Here is a 22,024-nt window from a genome sequence, read left to right as displayed (position 1 = left end):
ATTGTACTGCGGTTGTACAGTGAGTGAGATGAAGAGTAAATTCTAGGAGGCTGAGACCATGTTCCTACTGGAACTTTGAGCACTTAATAGACTGTTAGGTGGAAAGGGGACTCTTCTGCTACTCTTAAAACATATGTACCACTTTGCTATTTATCTGATATTTATGATACAGGAACAGCTTCTTCAGGTCTGATTCTCAGGGTTTGTTTATAGGGAACATATCTTTGGGATAAGGCCTGGTGGCTTTTTTCCCTTGTTAACTGCAACTCTGGCATGTCTGCATGGGGAGAAAAGGCTCTTGTGTTGCTATCACAGTTTTCCAGGCATCACTGATGCTCCACAATCCTACAGCATGTCCAAGGGCCTAACTTGAAGCCTGGAGACTGTCTTGGGCCTTACAGTACTATCACAGGGCAGTGCTGATGGCAGCGCTTCTTTGAGAAGTGCACAAATTCCCATGTGGTTACTTACTGGGACTGCGTGTACAGATCCTCAGTTTGCACATGGACACGTATGTTGCAGCCAATATGTTCATTTGTTTCTCAACAGCACCCTTGAATCAATGCTGGACATCATCTGACTGTTTCAGTTGATTTGCTGGGAGCTGTGCACCCCTTATTGTCTTCGAGTTGGGTAACACTGCAGAAAGTGACCTACCCAGCCTTCCTTAGCTCTCTGCTTACATTGCATACTTCTAGTAATTATGCAGAATGTGTAATGCTGTGACCTTCTGAAGATGTTGGAGCTGCAGAAATAAAAAATACTGTGTAAGAGGATGTATTCAATCTAGTATTCACACTAAAGTTACTGTACAGAACGATAACTAAAGTTCAAAATGTATTGCCTTATTACTCTTCTCAAAGGAGCTGTAGTTCCAGATGTCTCTGTTCTTGTAGAAACTATTGTGATTTGTGTTGTGGTACCAGAAAAAAACCCAAATCACAGTCTCCCTCTATAAAAGTAACAAAAGTCACTAGACAACAACTCATATCTATGTATGTGTTAGGTCTTCAGGTCAACCTAATCTTGCTTTGAACATTCCAGCTTTTTATGCCAGTTTTAGTCACAGATAGGAGCAACAGGACTGTAAATGCCTTGTGCTTTCTGTGGCAACACTGGGGTTTCTACAGCATTTAAAAATGGTTCAGGCTGGTTGGTTTGGGTCTTTTTTTTTTTTTGGCATGTGAATAAATCCCTACTTTCTTCCTCCTTTACAGGTTTCTTCTAGGGAATTTAATTGCCCAAGCCCACAGCTCAGTCTTCATTGGCTTATTAAGGAGTGGGATATACAGAAACCTCGAAGTGAGGCCTAACAAGAGCAGTGTGCCTTCTTGCAATGCTGGTGGCCAGGCACTCTGAGTTGAGCAAACCTTTGAAAAATGAGAGGAGGTGTACTTGAGGGTTTTTCTACTATTGGGGGATTCTGCCGAGGTGAGAGCAGGGTGTGTAATAGTGTTCCTAGGAGAGAGCTGGCAATGGGATGCTCATGGAAAAGAGTAATTTCAAGATGCACAGCTGGTACTTGATAGCTGCACAGGGAAAACATGGCAGGGATCTGTTTGCATAGTGTTAGGATAGCCTACCTGAATGGGACAGAGAGTTCCATGTCAGGACTTTGATACTTGAATTGCTTTTCTAGTGTGTTCATTCTTAAAATAAGGTGGTTGTGTCCCAAGACATTCAATTTAACATAGGAGCTTTTGGGGAAAAGGTTTTCTGTGCTTTATCAACATGCCAGCACTGATAATGAACTGTATGAGTCCCATCCCAGAAGAAGAAAATCCATATGAGATAAGCACAGGGGAAGCTGAGAACTGTGGATTTACTCTCTGCATGCTGTAGGTAGCAGTAGAGCCATTTAAGGGCCAGTTACCCAGAGGAGCATTGGTGATAGTTGTATCTGTTTCCAGACTCTACACAAAGAGGCAGCCCATCCGTGTGGTGGGCCAGGATCTTCCATTTTTGGCTGAGGCAAGGAAAAATAATAACCATTTCCACCAGAATCTCTGAGTTTCCATCATTATTCTGTACCCTAGTCAGGTGAATAACATTGTGTACACAATAATCCCAGCTTGCTCCTGAGAGACAGTCAAATAATTCACCCAGGAAAGCATGATGACACTTAATTGCAGTTTGAGCAAGATCAGTTATGGTCCTTTGTGGCCTAATTTGCTGCTCCCAGCAAGCCATCAACACCTCAAGGCTGAGGCTGTTGCATCCAGCAAATGTTTGTTGCTTTTGTTGCTGTGCTCCAAAGCCCTCCCCATTCTAGGAGATGGACAAATGCAACGTCCTCTTCCCTGAAAACACCAAAGGAAAGAGGAAAATCTTTTGCAAACGAACCACTGTTGTTTTTTTTTCTTGAACCACATTCTAGTCTGGTCAGCATTCAAGTGTGGAAATGTGTGGTGCTGTGGTTAAAGCAAGGGATGTGAGTCACAAGTCCTGAACTTGTAAATACCATTTTTTTCCGCTGTATAACCTTGAGTAGATGACATGACCTGATGGTGGCTCTCCTTGCTTCCTCCAGTCTGGGACCCTCATCCATAAAAGCTGTCAGGAAAGAGGAAGGCAGTAAATCACGTGTGACTGCAGGTTTAGGTTAAGGTATTTTTCTGAGGTTTGGGTGGGATTTGGTCTGGCATGACAGCATTTTGAGATTGGTACTGAATGTGAAGTGTATCTGACAGACCTTAACTTTGGTTATGCCCAGTGTTACTCTTTTCTGTTCCCTTTGTCACTTCAGCTTTCTTAGGGCTCAGGATCAACAGGCTTTGCTGTGGATCTGCGCTGTGTGTTACTTCAGCCACAGCCTCGGCAAGGTCCAAGACATGTGATGTTTTGTGCATTCCTGCAAGATATCTTGTGACTCTGGCCATTCTGTCAGGAGATGTCTGTAGCCCACTGCTGCATTTCCTTGCTGAGGCAGGGCTGGAAGCAGCATGCAGTTTCCTGCTGAATGGAGTGTGATGCATATAATTTGAATGGCCCTGTCTTCAATACTGGGGTGGTTTCTTTCCTTGTGTGCCTAAGCTGAAAATGTGGTATCAGGCATGAGAGAGCTGGGGGGTGGAGATGGTATTCAGCAAAATTTATTTTGCTGAAGGGTACTGGTCCTAGCTTAAAAGTCTGATTTCCTGAGCTATTCCTCCCTCAGATTCCTCATTACTGTCCACTTTCTCCAGTGGTAAATTGGAAGTAGCCCCCTTTTGTTCAGTGTATTCCTGCACTGGTCTTTGACCTAGCTGAACAGACTGCTCCCAGAAACCCCATCCCTTGTTTCAAGCAGCGCTGTGCACAGCTGGGACTGTGAACTGGGGAATAGTGTCTGCAGATGTGTGTCTGGGAAAACTATCAGTACTTGATTGTATTCAGCTCTCAGTATCATGGTAAAAGGAACTACAGTAGCCAGGGATACTGCAGCTATTAATCTTGCTGCAAAACAGCTCCTGTTTTAATTGCCTAGTAGAATTGAACACCCTTTTCCTTATTATTGTCTTTATTTTGATTTAAAACTGTTCCTTTAGACGGTCTGTAAATGTTTTTTCACGTTAGTAGAATTAGCTGAAGTTGAAAATACACACTTGAAAAGTGTCAATATTTTCGGTTTTTGTTTTGAAACACCTTTTCTGTCTGAAACTCAAAGATTATTTGAAATGAACACAAGTTTCAAGCCTGAATTAAACTTATTTTGACATACTTGTTTTACCTGAAAAATGAAGACTTTTGGTTTCTGTTGACATTTCCTTTGGCCAAGAAGTGACCTGAAAGATGACTTTTATTGCTGCTGTTATGTGCAATGAATGCAGTGGGTCTGTTTGTGAGTTTGCCCTAGCAACCTATCTCCCTTGGTCCCTGGAGGATCTCTGGATGGGATTATCACACATTTAGTGTCAAAAGAAGAGCTCCTGTGCTCTTATCCCTTCCCCACCCCATAAATCCTATTTTCTCAGCCCTTTGGCCCCTAGAGCCAGGCTGTCTGAGGGCATACTGGACTCCTGAAGGATATTTTCTCCCAGTTTATTTATAAACATGGCTGGTCCCACTTTGCCTCTATGACAGGGGCTCGGGCATCTTGCCAGAGCTTTTTGGGCAGCAGTGTCAGCCATGCCTCGGCCAAAACAATAGGTTTTGTCCTGAATGTGTCAGCAGCCCAAGGAATTGCTTGGCTGTGTGTCACTGTCACCATGTGTTCAGCTCCCAGCCCATGTGCAGGATCTCACTGTTTGGGACTTAGGAGTCAGAGTTGGTGAGGCAGGGATTAACTTGCTGTGTCTCCATGGTGCTGCTCCAGTGAGCCAAGGTTTGTGGGTGGTTTTGTTTGGTTGCTAAAAAGAGAAAAAGCAGAGATTTACTTAAAAGAAGGTTTTTGTGGACTCTGTGAAGGATTCACATGTGCCTCAGCTGCTTTTAAATATCACTGACCTTCCTGGGTCAGGATATGTGTCCTGTTTAAAGTTGGGTTACCTCCCACACCTTAGAGCTCAGTCTAATTCCTTTTGCAATGAGCAGCACTTTGGGTGAGCCCAGTAGGTTACACCTCTTGGTAGCATCACCCTGCTCATGCTGTGCTGTAAACAGAGTTTGCTGCTGCTGCTAGGATCATCCTTGTGCACTTGCATTATCATTTTGTAATTTTCTATTTGAATTTATCTGATGTGCCTAATGGCATTACAGGGTCCTCAATGTTATGATGAGTGATTCACAACCCACGCTGCAGTGATTTCCTTCCTCTCCAATAACTCCATCGTAGAAAAAAGCAGTAAAAGTGCTAGGAGTTTACTTAGAGGCCAGTTAACACACTGGGAAAAGAATGGGCTGAACTTATTTTCCTTTTTAAAAGCAACATGAAGGGAGAAAATTACATTCTCATTGCTGGACACTGCCATTTTACTGGACCTTACTTTTAAAACCCTCTTCAGTCAACCCCATTTTCTCATCTCTCTTCATAGTTTTGCATTATAGGCATCAGTGCTGAGCTGCCAAATAGCTTCCCAGAAAATTGTTATGTACAAGAGAGGACTTATTAAAGTGGAATATATATACGAGAGTCATATCAGGCAAATAATGTATATCATGCAAACAAATATTTTAACTTGATATTTAATACTTTGATTTGAGCCCTGATAACTTGGGCTACATATAAAAAAGGCTACATATAAAAATAAATTACAATTTCATAAAATAATTGTTAATTATTCATTAAATAACCACCATATAATTATTTTGATGATTATAATTCAATCATTAAATAATATAATTATAAAATAATTATAAATTGCATATTTATTAACCTGAAAGCATGATCAGTCACCAAACTGATTATATGGGGATCTCTGGCATTTCCAGTACTTTATTTTTCAACACAAGGAAATGATAATCTGAGTCCCAAATGTAAGAACAGGAGTTAGTAAAAGTTACTTTTATGTTCCTGAAAACCAGGCAGCCTTGGGTTTTAAGTGACAAACTGTTTCAGCAGCTCACTAATTTCTAGCCTGTATGCTGCAGGGTAATCAGTGCAATTCCCAGGAAATCCATGAAGGTTTTAATGAGCCGTGACATGTTGAGCGCACAGTCAGCGTGAAGCAGTGCAGTGCGAGGAAGCTTTTGGCAAAAGCTGATGCACACAGATCCTGGTTCCTGAGGAGCCAGCTGCTAATCCTGACACTCGCCCAGGGAACTCAAATATTGGGAACTCTGTACCACCTTGCTTCATCTCTTTCACTGTACAGGTGTTGTATCCATAATCTACCTCTGACAAATAGATTTGCCAAATCAGTTTCCCATACTGGCTGGTTTAGGTTATTCTGTGTAGGTGTTTCTGCTAGTACAATCTTGTTCTTTATTAGAACATTAGGGTAATCCCTAATTTTGCCAAGATTCAATTTTTTCAGAAGTCGCTGATCTTAAAGGTGTATATCTCATTGTTTTCTGGGTGTGTGGATCAAAGCCTTCACTTATCTAAAGTGATTATGACATTTTATAATATGCTCCATTCTGTGGTTTTGTAAGTAGTGTAAAATCTGAATCTATTCTTTTGAGATTTAGAGGTACATTTTTGTAGTGAGCTATCGAGAGATATTTAGGAAGTGAAGCTGCATGCTGATGAACCAGGTCCATAGCAAGCTGGCAGACTCATCCCAGTGACATAGATAATCAAAACTGGAGAGAGAGACCAAGGAAATTATGTTAATTTTGTATTTCAGGATCCTAAATAATACTTATATTTAAAAATAATAAATAATAATTTAATACTTCCTTACTGGAAGCAACTTCATTTTAAATGTGGTGATCTAGTGTTTTGAATGGTCACGCTCAAATTTTAAAGGACTTATTTTAATCCATTCTAAAATGCAAGTGTCATATTCTTATAAGGTCAAAGAAAATTCAGTAAACTAAGTGAAGCTAACTCTTTTTCAGTCAGATACCCACCTCTGCAAATCCAGATTGTAGCACTGGGACTGTAAGCCAAACCAAGAGGGAATGGAAAATCAAGCAAAACTTATAACAGGAAGGATGTCTTTTATTAGGTCAACTAATGTAGCTAAAAATAAGAAACAGGCAAAATTTTGTGTACACAAGTACTGACATGCACACAGATGAAACTGGATTTGATTTTTGTTAAACACCAATGCATGTATTAAACTGAAGAGAGAAAAGGGACAGCTACTGGCAGATGGCCTGGATATTTTAAATTCTTTTTGCTGAAGTGCTGCTAGTATCATGGGTGAGCAGACTTCCCCATGGCACTCTTTGAATTGCCTGGATTCTTTTAACAATCATTTCTGTCAATTGAAAACTTGCTGAGTAGTAGCTAAAGATTTTGGGGAAATGGGTGCTGGGGAATGATGTAGTGAGCACTGTGATGAAGGTGGCCCAGCAACATGATGCGGTGGCTTTCAGGAGGTTCCTCCCTTCCTCCCCGCCCCTTAAACCACACACAATAACACATCCTAGGTGGTCGAGGAGACTTTGCCTAGAAGTACAAAGTGCCTGAATTGCACATGTGATTGTTACACTGGGATAAAAGCTGGAGTCGGGACAAGGACAGATCCCACTGCTTCAGTATTTGTACTTTTTGAAAAGCCAATTTGGAAAGCAGCATAACAAGAGCCTAACAAGTGGATGGACATATGGGGAGGCAAAATAATTGTGCATGAGGAAGAAGGTGCAGATGTGAGCTGAAGTAAGGGCGTAGCTCCATATGGCACATGGCTGACCTTCAGTTGGTGCCTGAATGACGGTACGCGGTGCGGGTCGCTCCATCTGAGCGCGGCTGCTTGGGGAGAGGGGCCCCAGCCAGACAGAGCTGGGCTCACGCAGATCATCTGCCTCCTGGAACACAATACAGCAGCTACCCACAGCTGTTGGGCCTGAGATCATCCTGGTATTGTGCACCTTGCAACTCTGACACCTTCCCTGAAACACTTGGGGCCTTCCATGCTTCTGGAAAAATATAGATCATTACCACTACTAAAGTGGTGGTGGTGGCTTCTTAATCCCTGTTAATCTTCTGTGCAGGAGGAGCAGAGATAAGTGTGTGGGATACCTAATTTCTGTCCGTGTTCCCAGCTTTAGAAGCCTTTGGAGAGGAAATTACTTAATTCTTTCAAACAAAAAATATTAAAAACCCTGTGGTTAGTATGTTTATTTGAGAAAAATCATGGATTTTTTATAAGCTAACCCAAGAGGAATGTGCATGTTAGGTAGAATAACAGTGGCACTCTGTTATTAGGAAATTGTGATGTGTGGAGGGCTTAATTCTTCAACCTAGAAATCTTTGACAAAATACACTTAGTCCAAACTACCACTTCTGATTTATTATCATTTGTTCTTCCCTTTCCCTTTTCAGCTGTTAATCCTGACACTGGCTTAGAGTTCAGCCTCATTTTATCAATGGCTACTTGAAGTGCTCAGGAGGATTTGCTCCAGTATTCACCAGAAGTCTTTGATATATGAGATTGTAGGCTAACACTGGTAATCTTTTGTGGGGAAGTGTCACAATACATACATCGATCATCCAAGCCTCTATCTGTCAGACTCTCCCAACTCAACCGTATTTTTCATGACACAATGCAGCGCATGGCCTTTAAATTACCCATCTGTCTGACAAATCAGTGAGTGTGGCAGAAACTGGCAGCAGTTTGACGTCGCCTATCACTTTAACTGAAGTGAAAGTAATGCAAACAGATTTATGGGATCCCCTTTGATTATAGACTATGAATATATTTGGAATTGATGTTTGTGAGAGAGACACAACAGAGGAGTAGGAAAGGCTTGTAGGCAAAAGCACTAGTGTTGGATTTGCAGCTTTGCATTTACTATGAGGGAGATTGTTCTGCCCTAAATTTTTCCCTCCCCATATGCTGCATCTCATCTGAGCACCTCTGACCTTTTTTTTTTCTTATTTTTCTTTCACCTGAGTGATTATTTAGTTGTTCTAAATTCATAATTTTATTATTATTATTATTATTATTATTAACTTATTATTAAGGCTGAGTTTTCTTAAATTAATTTGATGTACAGCTGTTAAATACATCTGTAACATTCATTGCATGTCATAAATACTGCTGAATTTCCCAGTGGGCTCTGAATACAGAGCAGAAGCAGCACAGCAAAACACAAATACCTGGCAAGGATGGCTGCTTGCTGCAGTGCTGGTGAGGACTCGAGTTCTGTGGTGGAGTAGAGCAAAGCATTGACTTGGTTTTCTTGATCCAATGGCTTATCTTTGCAGAAGTAACCAAGACTTTGGCTTTTGCCTTTTTCCTCCATGCAGAGGCTCCAGCCCCAGTACAGTATTGCCACAAACATGGTTCATAACCAAAGTCTGGCTTAGCAAGCCTGGACTTTTAGGAAGAGAATTTTATGCTATTCATTGATGCTGCTGTTTAAGTGTAGTGGTGAATTGTGGTGCTGAAAGCTGGGACAGAGAACTCCTGAGTGTGTCCCATGTGCAGGCAACAACATGTCTATAAAAACAACTCATGTCTGCAGTTGAGCTATGGAAGCCCAGAGCCATTCATTCCAAGTAAGTGATAGGGTGGTATCCTTTGGGTTTTACATTTGTAAAATTATCTTCTGAGCTCTGGACCTTAAACAAGCTTCTTTAGAAACTGTTTGCCTTTCTTCAGAGAAGCCACAGACTTAAGTGATCCCCCTCTTTTTAAATAAATAGTTTTCACGAACAAAGGTGTAGGCATTGGAAGTCACTCACCAAAATGGTTGTGGTTTGGCTGTGATGGCTTTTGCCTTGTTTCCTGAGGAAACTGTGATTTTTGAGTTTGCCACAGAAACTCCGCTTGTTCTCTAAACACCTTCAGAGTTTTCTCATGCCAGGCAGCATTGAGCCAAGAGAATCTGTGACTGGTGTGGGTTTTTGTATTCCTGCTGTGACAGCCATTGGTAGCTGGGGAGCATCGTGATCTACAGCTGCTTAGCTTTGAGATAAGTTTTCTAAATTTGGAATACTTCTCCTGAATTTGCTATGGGTATGTTCTCATAACCTCGAGCTGAATTTAGTTTGCTGGTTCCATCATGCAGCCTATCTGAGGTGCCTCACTGAGGTTGCCATGTAGCTTTTGCCTCTAACCTAGGAGCCTCTGGCTGCTTCTAACAGGAAAGGCTAGCTGGTCTTTGGGGTCTGTCTCTCTCTTTTTCTTCCTATCTGGAACTTGGTTAGTGGGAACCTATGCAAAGCTTTATTTTGGCTAAAGGAAACCCTGGCTTAGTTGCATTTAGCCCCTAGTTGACTAGGACATCCCCAATGCTTGCTATATTTTTTAAAACCAAGCTACTCCTGTTTAAAAATTTCCACACACAGTGCTCCCATCAGATCCTGCCTGCCTGCATCCTGCATCCATCCTGGAATCATGTTCATTGGAGAGCCCTCTGTGAAAGTCCCACACCTCATTGTTGTTTCTGAGAGGAGCCACATCTCTGCTGGAGCACAGAAGACACTTACTATCCCAGTGTAATGCTCATAGCACAAACATCAGCCAGGCTAGGATCACTAAAAATGAGAGCTACAGATTGTGTCTGTGACTAATGTTGTTGCTCTGGTATAATCCTGTATAAGTTTTTTCTCAAGCACAGCTTTGCAGTCAGGGATCCCACCAAGGCAAGCATGACTTGGGTGGAGCTGTCACTTTAGGCATGTTCTGCTCTAGTAGCAGAACAGAGAGCACATGTTAGCACAGTCCCAGTGTGGTCCCTTTTGGTTTAAGCCAGTCCTAGGCTATTCTCTACAGGTAGTAGCTCTGAAAAGCAAGGAAGGTATGAGCTTTAGTACAGCATGGTTTGAATGTAATTTCTAGGACCCAGTATCTAGTCAGTGATGCTGGATGAAATGTAGCCTGGCCTCTCTGCTTATAGTACCTTTGACTTGCTGCTGATGAGCCAGAATACCTGCTATTTAATAACGAATTTTTCTTCACCTCTAGGGAAGATGCATAAACTTCACCCGTGTGAAATCGGACGGAACCTCTGCCCCTTACAGCCCACCACCGAAGGTGCCATGGCGCGACAACGCTCCCCTCAACAATGCTCCAAGGAATCCTTCCTCTCCTGTGTCTCTGCAACCTCCTTCCAGGCAGCCACCTCCTGGACCACCTCCATCCCGAGCCCCTCCTGGACCTCCTCCTTCACGCCCCCCACCGCAGCCCATGGCTTAGAGTGCAGCAAAACCTGATCGACACAACATGTCTCTTTGCTGAACACAGCATATTTATTGAGTATTGGTTTACAGTTAAAGATATCAGAATTTGTTGCTGGTCAGCAAAAAAGAAGAAAAAAAAAAAGAAAAAAAGGGAAAAAAAAATTGCCAAGTGTCAATTTTAGTGTATGAATATATTTATACCACACGTGCTAACATTCAGTGGAAAGATTCAGAGCTATGGGTAACAGAAAGAAACCAAAACGATCATCTAGATACAGTAGCAGCTTTTGTGTGTATACATTTGAAGATCTATTTAGATAGGACAGCTGTCTGACCTGTTATGTCAGATCATGCATTAATAACTTTAGCCGGTACTCGTGCATCAGTGGCTTTGATAGCTGCCACCTACAAGTTAGTTCAACATAGTTCATTGAGGAAATTGCTTTCCTTTCCCCAACAGTACTGCATCCAGATGTTTATATGGATCAACAATTGCAGAGATAACTTTCTGCCTTTGGTTCTGCAGGTGGAATTTCCATGGAAGTTTTAAGAAGCCTGTAACAGTAATGAGGTAACATGAGACTGTGTGCCAATAATCTAGCTCAATAATCTATATAGAAGAGGGATATTTTTTTCCCCTGGAAAACTCAGTTTTGAGCCTGCCATCTCTGCATATGTTTCGATGTGGTTGCATAGGACAACCACTGAAGGTGAGATTATCTAGAAATCAAGACTTTGTAAAAGGTTTGGGTTAATATTTGTCCAATGTTCAGAGGAATTTTGAGAAAAATATTTTGACTTGATATTTAGTTTTCATTTATAGAAAGAGTAGTCCAAAACAAAGCAAACATACATGGAATTTGAGCATACACACTGCAGTAAGCAAACAGAATGTGCTATTTATATCAGCAGCATTGAGGGACTGATTCTATTGCTATTTGATTGGATGAATTTCCTTTTGATCTTACTGCCAAGAAGAATTCAACCCTTTTGTGGCTCAAACATAAATTCCTCTTTTAGCAGCTGTTTCTTTAGACAATTCAGATGCCACTAATATGTAACCCTGCAGTCTACCTGTGGCTGAGGCATGGTGTGAAGAGTGAGGATGTTTTATCCCTGTTTTATATGCTTGGCTGCTCTCGCATGACCTCAGTTCTGGGTGGCACCAGAAAGCGATGTGAGCGCCCACACAGAGGTGGGAATTTATGACGCGGGATTGTGGGTCAACCCATTATTAGTGTTCACTAAGCAATACCTGAGTGGGTTGTGCCCAGAGCATTCCCTAGTGAATCAAAATAACACCTGAGCTTGCTTTTTCTCCACCACTACCTATTGTATTGGAGAGGGAACCTATGCCAGTCTGCTTTGGCACTGGCTCTGTTTTTGGATAGTTGTAGAAATAATGATATGTTGCATTATGACACAGCATATATATATTTCTCCATCTGTGCGTGGGCGTGTAACACATCACCGTAGTTATTGGCACATAAGTCTAAGATAAAACTCTAACTGTATCATGCAGTTGCTCCAGATTTAAGACCTTTTCATGCCATTGTTACAGGCATATAAAATTGTACTGGTACAAACAGAAATCAAGCTTAATGTTTCCAGTGGAAGGCCTGCTTGCAGAACACCACCAAGCTCTCATCAGTCTATGCTGATCACTGTGACATGCCGTGTGTATGCAGCTGAGGCTGTCAAACATAACTCAGAAGAACCACAGAGCCTCTTTCTCCTCTTGCACTGCTCTGCTCTCTTGAGCTTAGCTCTTACCTCATGTATATTGGTGCAAGTAGTGGAATCATGGTTGTGAGTGCCAACTGGCCTTGGAGCTGTTAAAATGTCCTGCAGGTCAAGAGAAACTTCCTTATGCTCAAGTACTTTGCTGACCTGTGACTGTTGTGACCAGAAAGGAGAATTGGGATGCATTCAACCCTATCCTCATTCTTTTTAGACACTTGAATAGGGTCTGCATAATTTGGTTCATGAGAATAGATTTCTGTTTGGAGGGTAAAGAAGAGTATGTGTGTGTGTGTGCGTTCCTGTGCCTGTGTGTGGGAACTGTGTAGGGTTTTGTTTGGTTCCTCTTGCTCTACAAAAATGGCTTTAGAGTTGCACTCCTGTGAATGGAAAGGCCTTTTGCAGCCAGTGTGACACAGAGTCATCACCTATCTCTGTTTCTTTCAGTTGAAAGGTGAAACTAAAACAAGTCCTATTTTCCACTGCAGTTCTGGTGGATCTCTGCTGTTGACCCCAGTGAAAGGAACTGGATGACTGTAGTGAGAGAGCAGGGGGAAGGTGCTTCACAAGCAGAGATCAATGATGAACATTATGCTGGTAACGTGGAAACCCTGAAATAATCTTGCTGGGTCTAGCAAGATGATTTGTAATGTGTATGTACAGTGAACTTAACAGCTTCTCACATTGGTTGTATATGAATAATTAGCCAGCAAGTGCTAACTAGAAATTGAAATGGCAGAGGACAATAAAACTGATTCCCATGCCAGGACAAAACAGGGCATTAGAGCTTTAACTTCTCATGGGTTTGTGACAGACCACTGCTCTGTAGATGCCAAGTCTCTTATCAGCAGGCAGCAGTGAGATTGAAGCTGTGACTTGGTGGGTCCAGAACTAACTTTAGCTGATGAAAAAGCCTGGGAGCCAGATTTTGTCTTGTCTTGCACCTGTACAGGTCTTGGGAGGGGTGAGTAGAGCTGGTGGTTTGCCCTCATGTTAATGTTGGTGGAATTTGACTCACTACCAGTGACAGTGGAGGTGTTGGCTTAGGCAGGGCTTCTCACAGTCACACATCCAACATGCCTGTTGTTTGCAGTTGAGGAGAATATTCTTCTTTGCTGGAATAGACAGTTTTGCAAAGATAACACGTACTAACAATTCTGCACAACTTGCAGATGCAGCAGGAATAGGAACAGCTTAGGCTTTGCCAAATCCCAGGTGAATGGATTCATGTATGATAAAGCAGGAACCACCATGGGTTTGAGAATTAGATTTTGCATAATGAGAATACAGGAGTTTCCTGCATTCTCACTGTAAAAAAAATTGAACATTTGGTGTGTAACTCAAGTTTTGGCTGCAGCCTCTCTGATAGGAGCACTGCAGGTTTAGTTTGCTGGTAAAGGAGGAAGACTGAAATTTCCTTTGCAAAGGTGGGAGCTGTGAATATGCTGGCTACAGAAAGGCCTTATGTTTGTATAGAAATGTATCCATTTGCAGTGATCTCAGGCACTGGAACAGCACAGTAGGAGAAACTAGTTGCTATTTTATCATCTGTTGAGCTTGATGCTTACCTGGTATAAATCAAAATAGACCAACTGAAATCAAGGCAGTAATATTCATGTCCATCAGATGAGAAATGTCAGAAAATAAAGGAAGGACAAAATCCCTCCAATAGGCTTGTTGTTTCAATGTTTGTTTTGGCATTCTTGTATATGTCAATTGTGATTGTAGTAGTTACACTGCTAAGAAATGTTCTCATGTGGGATGATTCCCATGTATTTTCCAGTATATGGCATCATTTGACACTTGCAAAAAGTGAATATCTAATGCTTCCCCAAATCCTAGAGGAAAACGAGGATTCAGGAGACCTTGATCTCACACTTAGTACAGATGTTAAATGACACAAGGTGCAAAGCAGCGGGGAGGGAAACTCAATGTGTTTAAACCTGATACAGAACCACATTGATCAAAGAATATTTATGGCCATCTTTCAGGCTCAGTGCATGTGTTGCCATCTGTGGGAATCGCCTGCAGAGCAGACGGTCCTAAATAGGGGGAAAAAAAAAAAGAAAAGAATCAGCTTCTCATGTGAAAGGGCAAGCATAACAATGAATGACATTATTTCATGAACTGTACCAGTTCAAATACATGTGCACCTGGTGCTCCTAATACTTTTTAGTCCTGTTGGTCTTCAGACAACATGATCAGTAATATGCTTTCTCTCTTTAATCATTTGCTGTTTTTATTGTTGTTACTATTTTTTTTTTGTGGTTTGTTTGGGTTTTTTTAAAGAAACATTTCACTGAGAAAACAGCCCTACTTCTGTAAATATAGAGTTTAATTTGGTGGAGACAGCACACTTCTGGATGTTACTGCTGGACAGTTATTTATTAAAAGGGGCTCAAGGTGAATAAATAGAGGTGGCTCAGGATACATGCATGCAAGTGTGATAATGCAGTATAGCATTTTCAGTTCTCTGTAGTTTTGGGGCAAGGGGAATTTTTGGGTCATCTTAGCTTTTTTAGAAGTTTGTTACTGATATACCTTTGAATAATGTAATAGAGATTCCTAACATATAACAGTGCTTGAACAAATGTGTAGATTATGATAGATTTTTCATTTGGGAGATGAGGAGAAGGGTAGTGAGGGAGAAATGTTTTAGGAAATGTTTGCATTTTTGTGGGGAAAAATGTACTGTACTCAATCTTTTAATTTTTCATTTGTTTAGAAAGATGTAGTGTTTTCAGAAACAGTGGGGATGTGGGCTGATCCACAGCTGGGGCATGGAGATGAGGGACAGAGGAAGCAGGAAGATTTTTGAGGGATAAAGAAGCTTTACTTGGGGGTGTGGGTTTTTTACTGGTACATGTGGTACAAATTTCTGTAACTGACATGCTGCTTCCATGTTATAATCATGTAACTTTATGCATTTTAGGCACGTGCTCCGTTTTTCTGAGAAAACCTTGCAAATGTAATGCCTGCATGTAAATGTGGGAGATGTAGCCAAAATCTTGTAATCCAACATAATGTAGTCTTTAATGGCTTCAGAATCAACAATAAAAGTGCTTACTGGTTAAACACTACAACGAATTTCATTGCAGGGTCATTTTAGGAGGTGATAAGCTTCTCTGTATCTTCTTTTTTAATCAGCTCAGCCACATAATTGTCAGGAGAAGAATGTGAAGTTGGGCTGTCAGAATTACCACCCTCGACTTGCTACTAATTCAGTTAGGGACAAGAGTATGTTCTGTGCCTCAGTTTCATGCTTCTAGGCTGAGAATTTTGATCTTTGTCTGATTCAAAGGTAAGCCATTGTTTTTTGAAACCAGGTAGGAATGCTAAGTAAATTGAACTGGAGTCAGGGCTCAGACATTTATTAACACATGGAGCAGAGCCCGAATTAATTGCTGCTATCTAAAAGAGGAGTCATAGAACACATAAAGTAAAATCCATGCAAGATAAAATGCCAGAGCTGAAGACTTTAACAAAGAGATATTCCATGGCAAATCCTACACCTCTGAAAACACTGGAGTCACCAGGCTTCAGACAGAACTACAGATTTTCAATCCCTCCCTGCTTCCAATGTTTCCTCTGTATCTGTTCCAGCCTGACTGAGGACTGGGGGCAGAGGGCTGGTGAACATAGGGCAAGCAAGAAGGTCAACAGGGGTAGGCCACAAAAATCTCCAACCCAAGCAGGCCACAATTATGGGTAATCAAGGCTGCTGCAAAGCTGCTGAGCTGTGCTCTGCACTCAGTGTGCCCAGCATGGCAGCCACAAGGGGAAAGGAAGCTGGTCTTTTCACATACATAATCCCCTGAGCACGTGTGAGCTTCATCTGCAAAAAACGGTGGACACCAAATTTTGGGGGTTTGGTAGCCACATGAACTCATTGCAGCAAAGCAGGTGGGAGCTGCATGGTGGCTGAGCCAGGCATTCACTTCCCTCTGGGCAGCTCCAACTGGCTGTGCTGCTAATGGGAACTGAAATCCTCAGCCTGGAGCTGTGCTATTCCCTCATGGAGGCAGGGGCTCTGACAAAAAGCCTGTCTTGCTCTCACTCTGCACCCCAAGCTGGCAAGACAATAGTCACCCAGTACGGTTTTGTGGCCTTCGCTCTTTTTTGTTCTTCCATCTGCTTCTTACTCAAAAAGCAGGCTTGGAAGAGATCAGATAAACAAAAGTGGTCCTGCAGCCAAGGCTCTGGGCATTTTTATTCTGCAATAACAAAACCCTACATTGGCTGCAGCTGTGGCTGCTTGGATTTACGCATGCCTGAGACAACAAAATTCAGATTTGACCTGAACTTTCCCAGAGACTGGGAATGTGCAGTTCCAGGTCTTTGGTTATGGAACTGTCTATAAATAGCCTCTAGTGCTGATTTAGAATCTTTCATCAATGTACCTCACAGTCTCAGGAGTGGCATTTATATGTTCACATACACCAACCTCTACCCAATCTGGCTGCATGGAAGTCAGCAACAAGAATTCTTTTGGCTTTGGCAACCTGAGCCAGGAATGGAAAAAATGCTCTTTTCCTCTCTCCTCTCATTCCTTAAGAAACCACAGGCAGAGCATGTTGCCCATGCTGGAAGTTGCCTGGTCTTTACTCTGTGAATGTGTTTTGCCCTTTGGGATAGGACTCATCTCAAGTTTCATCTGTTTCTGTGACAAATTTCACCTTTTCCTGCACATTGGAGGACCTCCCTTTTCACTGCACAGGAGTCTGCACTGGAGTTTCCTGGCCAGGTATCACTCTGATTTCTGACTGCAGCTCGAACTGTGAGATTATGTATGACACGAAAAAGTTCTCTAAAAGAAACCTTTCCTGCTGAAAAGTTTTGCCTGTGGCATAGATTGAGAAATGTATCCTTCTAAGCTTTCAGAGATACATGATTGCATGGATCAATACTTCACTGAAGGTCCTTAGATAAGCCCATCTCAGCCACAGAGGTCACTCACTGAAGTGAGCTCTCCTCACACCAGCCTCTCCCTGCCATGGAGCAGCTGCCTTCCCCTTCATCCATGCTGGTGTCCTGCATCTTGCTGAGCCTCTGGGCTGTGATTCTGGAGCTCAGACTATGTTTCTTCATGGTGGAAATGGGAGCCCTGCAGAACCACCCTAGGTCCTGTGACCCAGAACACCTCACACTTGGTGTACACTTTTCCCTCTGATGGCAGAGATATGGATCGAGAGCATGAGTTTTCCCAGTGAGCACAGGAACACAGCTGTCAAGCCATAGTCATGTAATAAACACCCATGTGTTTGCCACAGGTTACCAAATACAGCAACTCTTGCCTTACTGGTCATGCCTCATGCACTGTTAGGGTAAAAAACTTAGTGCCCTCAGAGATTTTCCACACTCTTTTTTTTTCAGTACATAGAAAGATGTTTTGAGGTGGAAACAGGAGTCCCAAGATCCGCCTTCATCATCAAAGACATTTGGCCAATCAAAACCAAAGGGAAAATATGGCAAGCACATGTGGCAGCTCATTTTCTTCAAAAACACAACTGTTCCCGCTTTGTGCCTCTCTTTCCTGTTGTATCAAGAATATCTTAGTTCATAGTGAATGTGCCTAGGGGTAGAGGTTGGTCCTAGTTCAGCTTTTGCATTTGTTTTTTTTCTTTTCTGGATTTCTGATGAACCTGTTGGGATCTTCGTTGATAAAGGGATTTCAACACGTCAGTGAGGCTGTTTTTTCCAACTGGAAAATGCTGCAATGCCCTCAGCAGACAGTGCCTTCAGAAGGTAGTTTAAAATCCTTGAAAGGCATCATCACAATGGTAGACTTGGCTCTGCTATAGCTCACCAGGAAACTCCAGCTGCAGGAACACCAACAGCCTATATTTGAGACATCAGGAGTGACAGCCTATCTGCCAGGACACTGAGAGAGACCCTGGAGGGGTCTGTCTCTTCCCAAACTAGCAGCTATGGCCAGGGACTACTTGTGCCTTGAAGCACTTATTCTTCTCTAGGGAAAAAAGTGGGCAGGGAGAAACTGTAACTCTATTTCCCAGTCTCTCTCTATTTTTTTCCAATACTGATCATTTGTATTGCTGAAGTGACTCACAAATGAACGTATGAAACAGCTGATTTCCCTCCTGGCCATACACAGGAGCAAAGGAGCAGGTCTGCCTCTAGGCCAGGCCAGCTGGACTCAGCAACACCCCAGGAAGAGAAGGCAGGATGCTTCCCAGGTGCTCTCAGGAAGTATCTCTGCAATGGTCTCCTGGAAGTTCTATCTGGAGGGTGAGGTTTTGCATCCCTCATGAGTCCTATTCTCCTTTTCCTGAGCTGTGGAAGGTGCAGGAGTGGTGGTTGTCTGCTCCCCATGGGTCTGAGCTGCAGCCTGCTGGTGCCAACAGGTGCTCTGAGGGGTTGATGGAGCACCTGGGGGTTCACAAACTCCGCACAGTTGTTTTTGTGGGGTGGCCTTTCCTTCCCTCCTGTGAGGCTAGTGCAGGCCAATCAAGTTATGGCTGCTTCTCTGCCCTCCATTTGTGCCTCAGTTTCCCTTCCTGCAAGGACAGAGCCCAGCTCTGGCTGTTGGATCACTACAGCTCAGCACTCCTGGCCAGGTGGTTTCAGCAATTGTAGCTGAATTGTAGCTGCCAGCTTTCCTCTCTGGGTACCTTTGCAGCAAGCCCTGGGGCAGAGGCAAGAGGCTTGAGAGGCTCCTGGTCCTGGCCAATGACTCATGTTTGGCATTCCAATATTTTTGGTAGTTCAGGAGCAGCCCTAACTCAAGCAGGAAATAAGTGTAAAACCAGCCTGTCAGTGTGTTTGCAGCCAAGCAAAGTGCACAATGCCTCTCTGCCAGGGCTGGCCTCAGCAGCCATGGCCCCGGGACAGGGAAGAAACACTTCTCTTTGCTTTTGTTTTCCTTTGGCAAGATTTTAAGATGCCTTTTCTACATCCACCAAGAGAGATCTGGATACCCATTGCAGTGTTACCTGTGTGACTGGCATGAGCACACTGACTTGGGTGGTGTCACTGCAATTCTGTGGCAAAATCAACCAAAAGGCCACCGATGTTGCTCAGCTCTGACATAAATAATTGGGAGACTGCAAGCAGCAAAGGGTATGTTGTTGCCTTGCTAGGAACAGCTGGACTCAGACACATCCAGGAATGTGAGCAAATTTTTCTTTTTTACTTTTCTCTTAGGCTGCTCTGCGTGAGTCTGCCTCCATCACAGGGTCATTTCAAACAGCAGGACTGTGTTTAATTGTGTACAAACACCTGTACTTTTCCATCAAGGAGCACACAAAAAACAATTCCCATAGAGGCACAAAATACTTCACAGCCAGGCTGTGTTCAAAGACTCGCTAAATGCTGCCTACAACCTTCTGCTGGCATGTGAGCTCCTGGCATCTGTCATGTTCCCATCAGACCCAAGCTAGCCGCCTCTGACCATTTTGATTCAGAGGGTTGCTTTCTTTATTGGCCTTTGGGGTTAAACAAGTACAGCAATTGCCTGCTTTGTGTGGGGAATGGTTGTTAGAGCAACTGGGAGGAATTCCTTGGCACTAGCTAAGAAAGGAATGAGCAGAAAATGCTCAGGCAGAGTCAGTGCCAGAGCAGAGGCAGGGCAAGTGTTGGTGCCTCGCCCTGGCTCTCCCACCTGCAGCAGTGTCCCTGGGCAGCAAAGCTGCTGGGAAAAGCAAAGTCCACACCCCTCACTAACCTCTGCAAACCTCTGGGCAGAGACCCCACAGCACAGGCACGACTGACACTGAGGTGCTGAGGAGAATCAAGCCCTGACTTTTCACCCTTTTGTTCCTTCTCTAATTGAACATGCCCCACAACATGCAATATGAAATTTCTCTTTTGCTTGGCTCATAGTTGCTTGCAGTGCAACTTCAAAAACTAAATTGTGATAATGATTTTCAAATGGAATTAAACCTATTTTGGGGTCATTTTCACTGTGAAACATGGTTCAAAGGCACCAGAGGAAAAGGCAGAGTGAGTAGCGAGCTGACAAGTAGTACAATTTTTGGGGGGCTCTGGCAACTTCAGTTTTGCATTACAGATGCTCTCCTTGCTCTGAACTGCTGCCTCCCCCATCTGACCCTTTTCTCCACCCAGCTCACACCTCATTCATATACAGCCAATAACTTTGGATAGGCTTGCTGGCAAATTTACACAGCTCTCCCATTTAGAGATCTAATTTCAGGTGAGGTGATTAAGAGTGATAAACAGGAAGAAACGGGGGAGTAGGGAAATGGAGCAGCAGAGGGTAGTGCCTGGTCTCTGGTCTTGTTCACACAATGGCTTAAAACCTGCAGGATGAAACCCCCATGGTCTGACAGACTGTGAGCCTGTTTGTGAGGGGCTGCGCTACGAGCCTGGAATGTAGGGCCAGGTGCTCTCAGTAATAATGGGTGTAAAGCTGAAAGACTTGTATAAGGGTAATATTCAGATCTGGAAAGCACATAGTATGTGATTTTGGTAATTTCTTTTATACATTAAAAAAACCCTAACTCTGACATTTGCTGAACTGGGTCTTTGTCAGAGCTCCAGTTCTGCATGGTTCTGCTTACAGACTGGCTTGGAGAAAGGTATCCATTGTGTAGCCTTGCAGCAAAATACCCCTCTCCTGTTTGGTCTAAAGGGTATTTTCTTCTTCAAATTTAAGTACTTATGTTATATGGTTATAGTATTATTGGTTTGCCCAACAGTATATCTGTGTGTTTGGTCTGCTGTTTCCTCAACGATTCCACTTGATTTTCAAGTCCCTGGCTGAAAAATCAAATAAATGCATGCTTTGGGATGAAATTCCCAATGGACTGTGCTGTTTTTGTTAGTCTGGAAAAGATTTTATTAGAGGTGAAAGCCATGAAAGGAAATTGCTGAGCATTTGAGAACCTGGTTTCCACAGGCTTTCATGTTCCAAAGAAGTCAGCTCTTGGCATGAAACTTTCCAGGCATAGGGCCAGAGTTCAAAAACTCATAGATGTAAAAGGGGGCTGCCTCTATAACCTAGAAGACTTCAGTCATCATCAGTGTAAATCAGAGCATCCTTTATACCGCTGGTATTCGACCTACAACAAGCCTGCTTGAGATTAATGGGTAGCAAAAGCTTCTTAAAGTGATGCCAGTCATGCATCTTTCTAAGACTATTGGCACCTTTTTGTTAAAAATCCTGATTGTGATTTCTATTCCCTTTGTGCTGGCTGAGTACATATCAGGGGCAGCTCCAGTGTCAGTGATTCAAGCTTGGAAAGTCCTGGGACAGAGTCAAGAAAGGCTAAGTGTATTGGTACCTGCTGCATTTTTGTCTAGCTGAAAATTGATTTGGACAAAATGGTTCAAAAATACAAACCCAAAGCTGGTTATGGTGTAAGATGTTATTCTGCAGGAGGTTGCTGCCCAATCTTGCTGGCTGGCGGCTGTGCCTGGCATGTCAGCAGGTGTAGGGAGTCTGAGAGTCTGGAGGAGGTCAGTGGATGAGGCCTGAGAAAGGGTCACTGTACAGACACACTGTGGGTGTCTGCACCCATGGCATGACTGACCCACTGCCCAGGTATTCCTCCTGCAGATAGATCAGAGATGGCTGCATTTCGTGGGGTAACACAGTACACTGCACTTCACACGATTGCTGTCTGAGACAAATTCTAACCACCAATATTA

The 22,024-nt window shown here is 43.0% G+C and overlaps 1 protein-coding gene across 1 annotated transcript in view; it reads left to right on the top strand.

The window, feature by feature from the left end:
* The window catches only part of ANTXRL (ANTXR like), a 59,153-nt gene extending 43,681 nt beyond the window's left edge, over nucleotides 1–15,472 (top strand). The window contains exon 18 of the mRNA XM_005520831.3: nucleotides 10,443–15,472. Coding sequence (XP_005520888.2) covers nucleotides 10,443–10,673 — 231 coding nt within the window. The 3' untranslated portion in view covers nucleotides 10,674–15,472. The remainder of the gene's footprint in view (nucleotides 1–10,442) is intronic.
* Nucleotides 15,473–22,024: the final 6,552 nt, after the last annotated feature.

The sequence above is a fragment of the Pseudopodoces humilis genome, chromosome 9 (genome assembly GCF_049639895.1).
Source record: "Pseudopodoces humilis isolate 2021_Gansu_Grassland_sample_001 chromosome 9, ASM4963989v1, whole genome shotgun sequence".
NCBI classification, from domain to species: Eukaryota; Metazoa; Chordata; class Aves; order Passeriformes; family Paridae; genus Pseudopodoces; species Pseudopodoces humilis.
The sequence above is the reverse complement of the archived record's forward strand: the minus strand, read 5'-3'. Positions and strand labels throughout refer to the sequence as shown.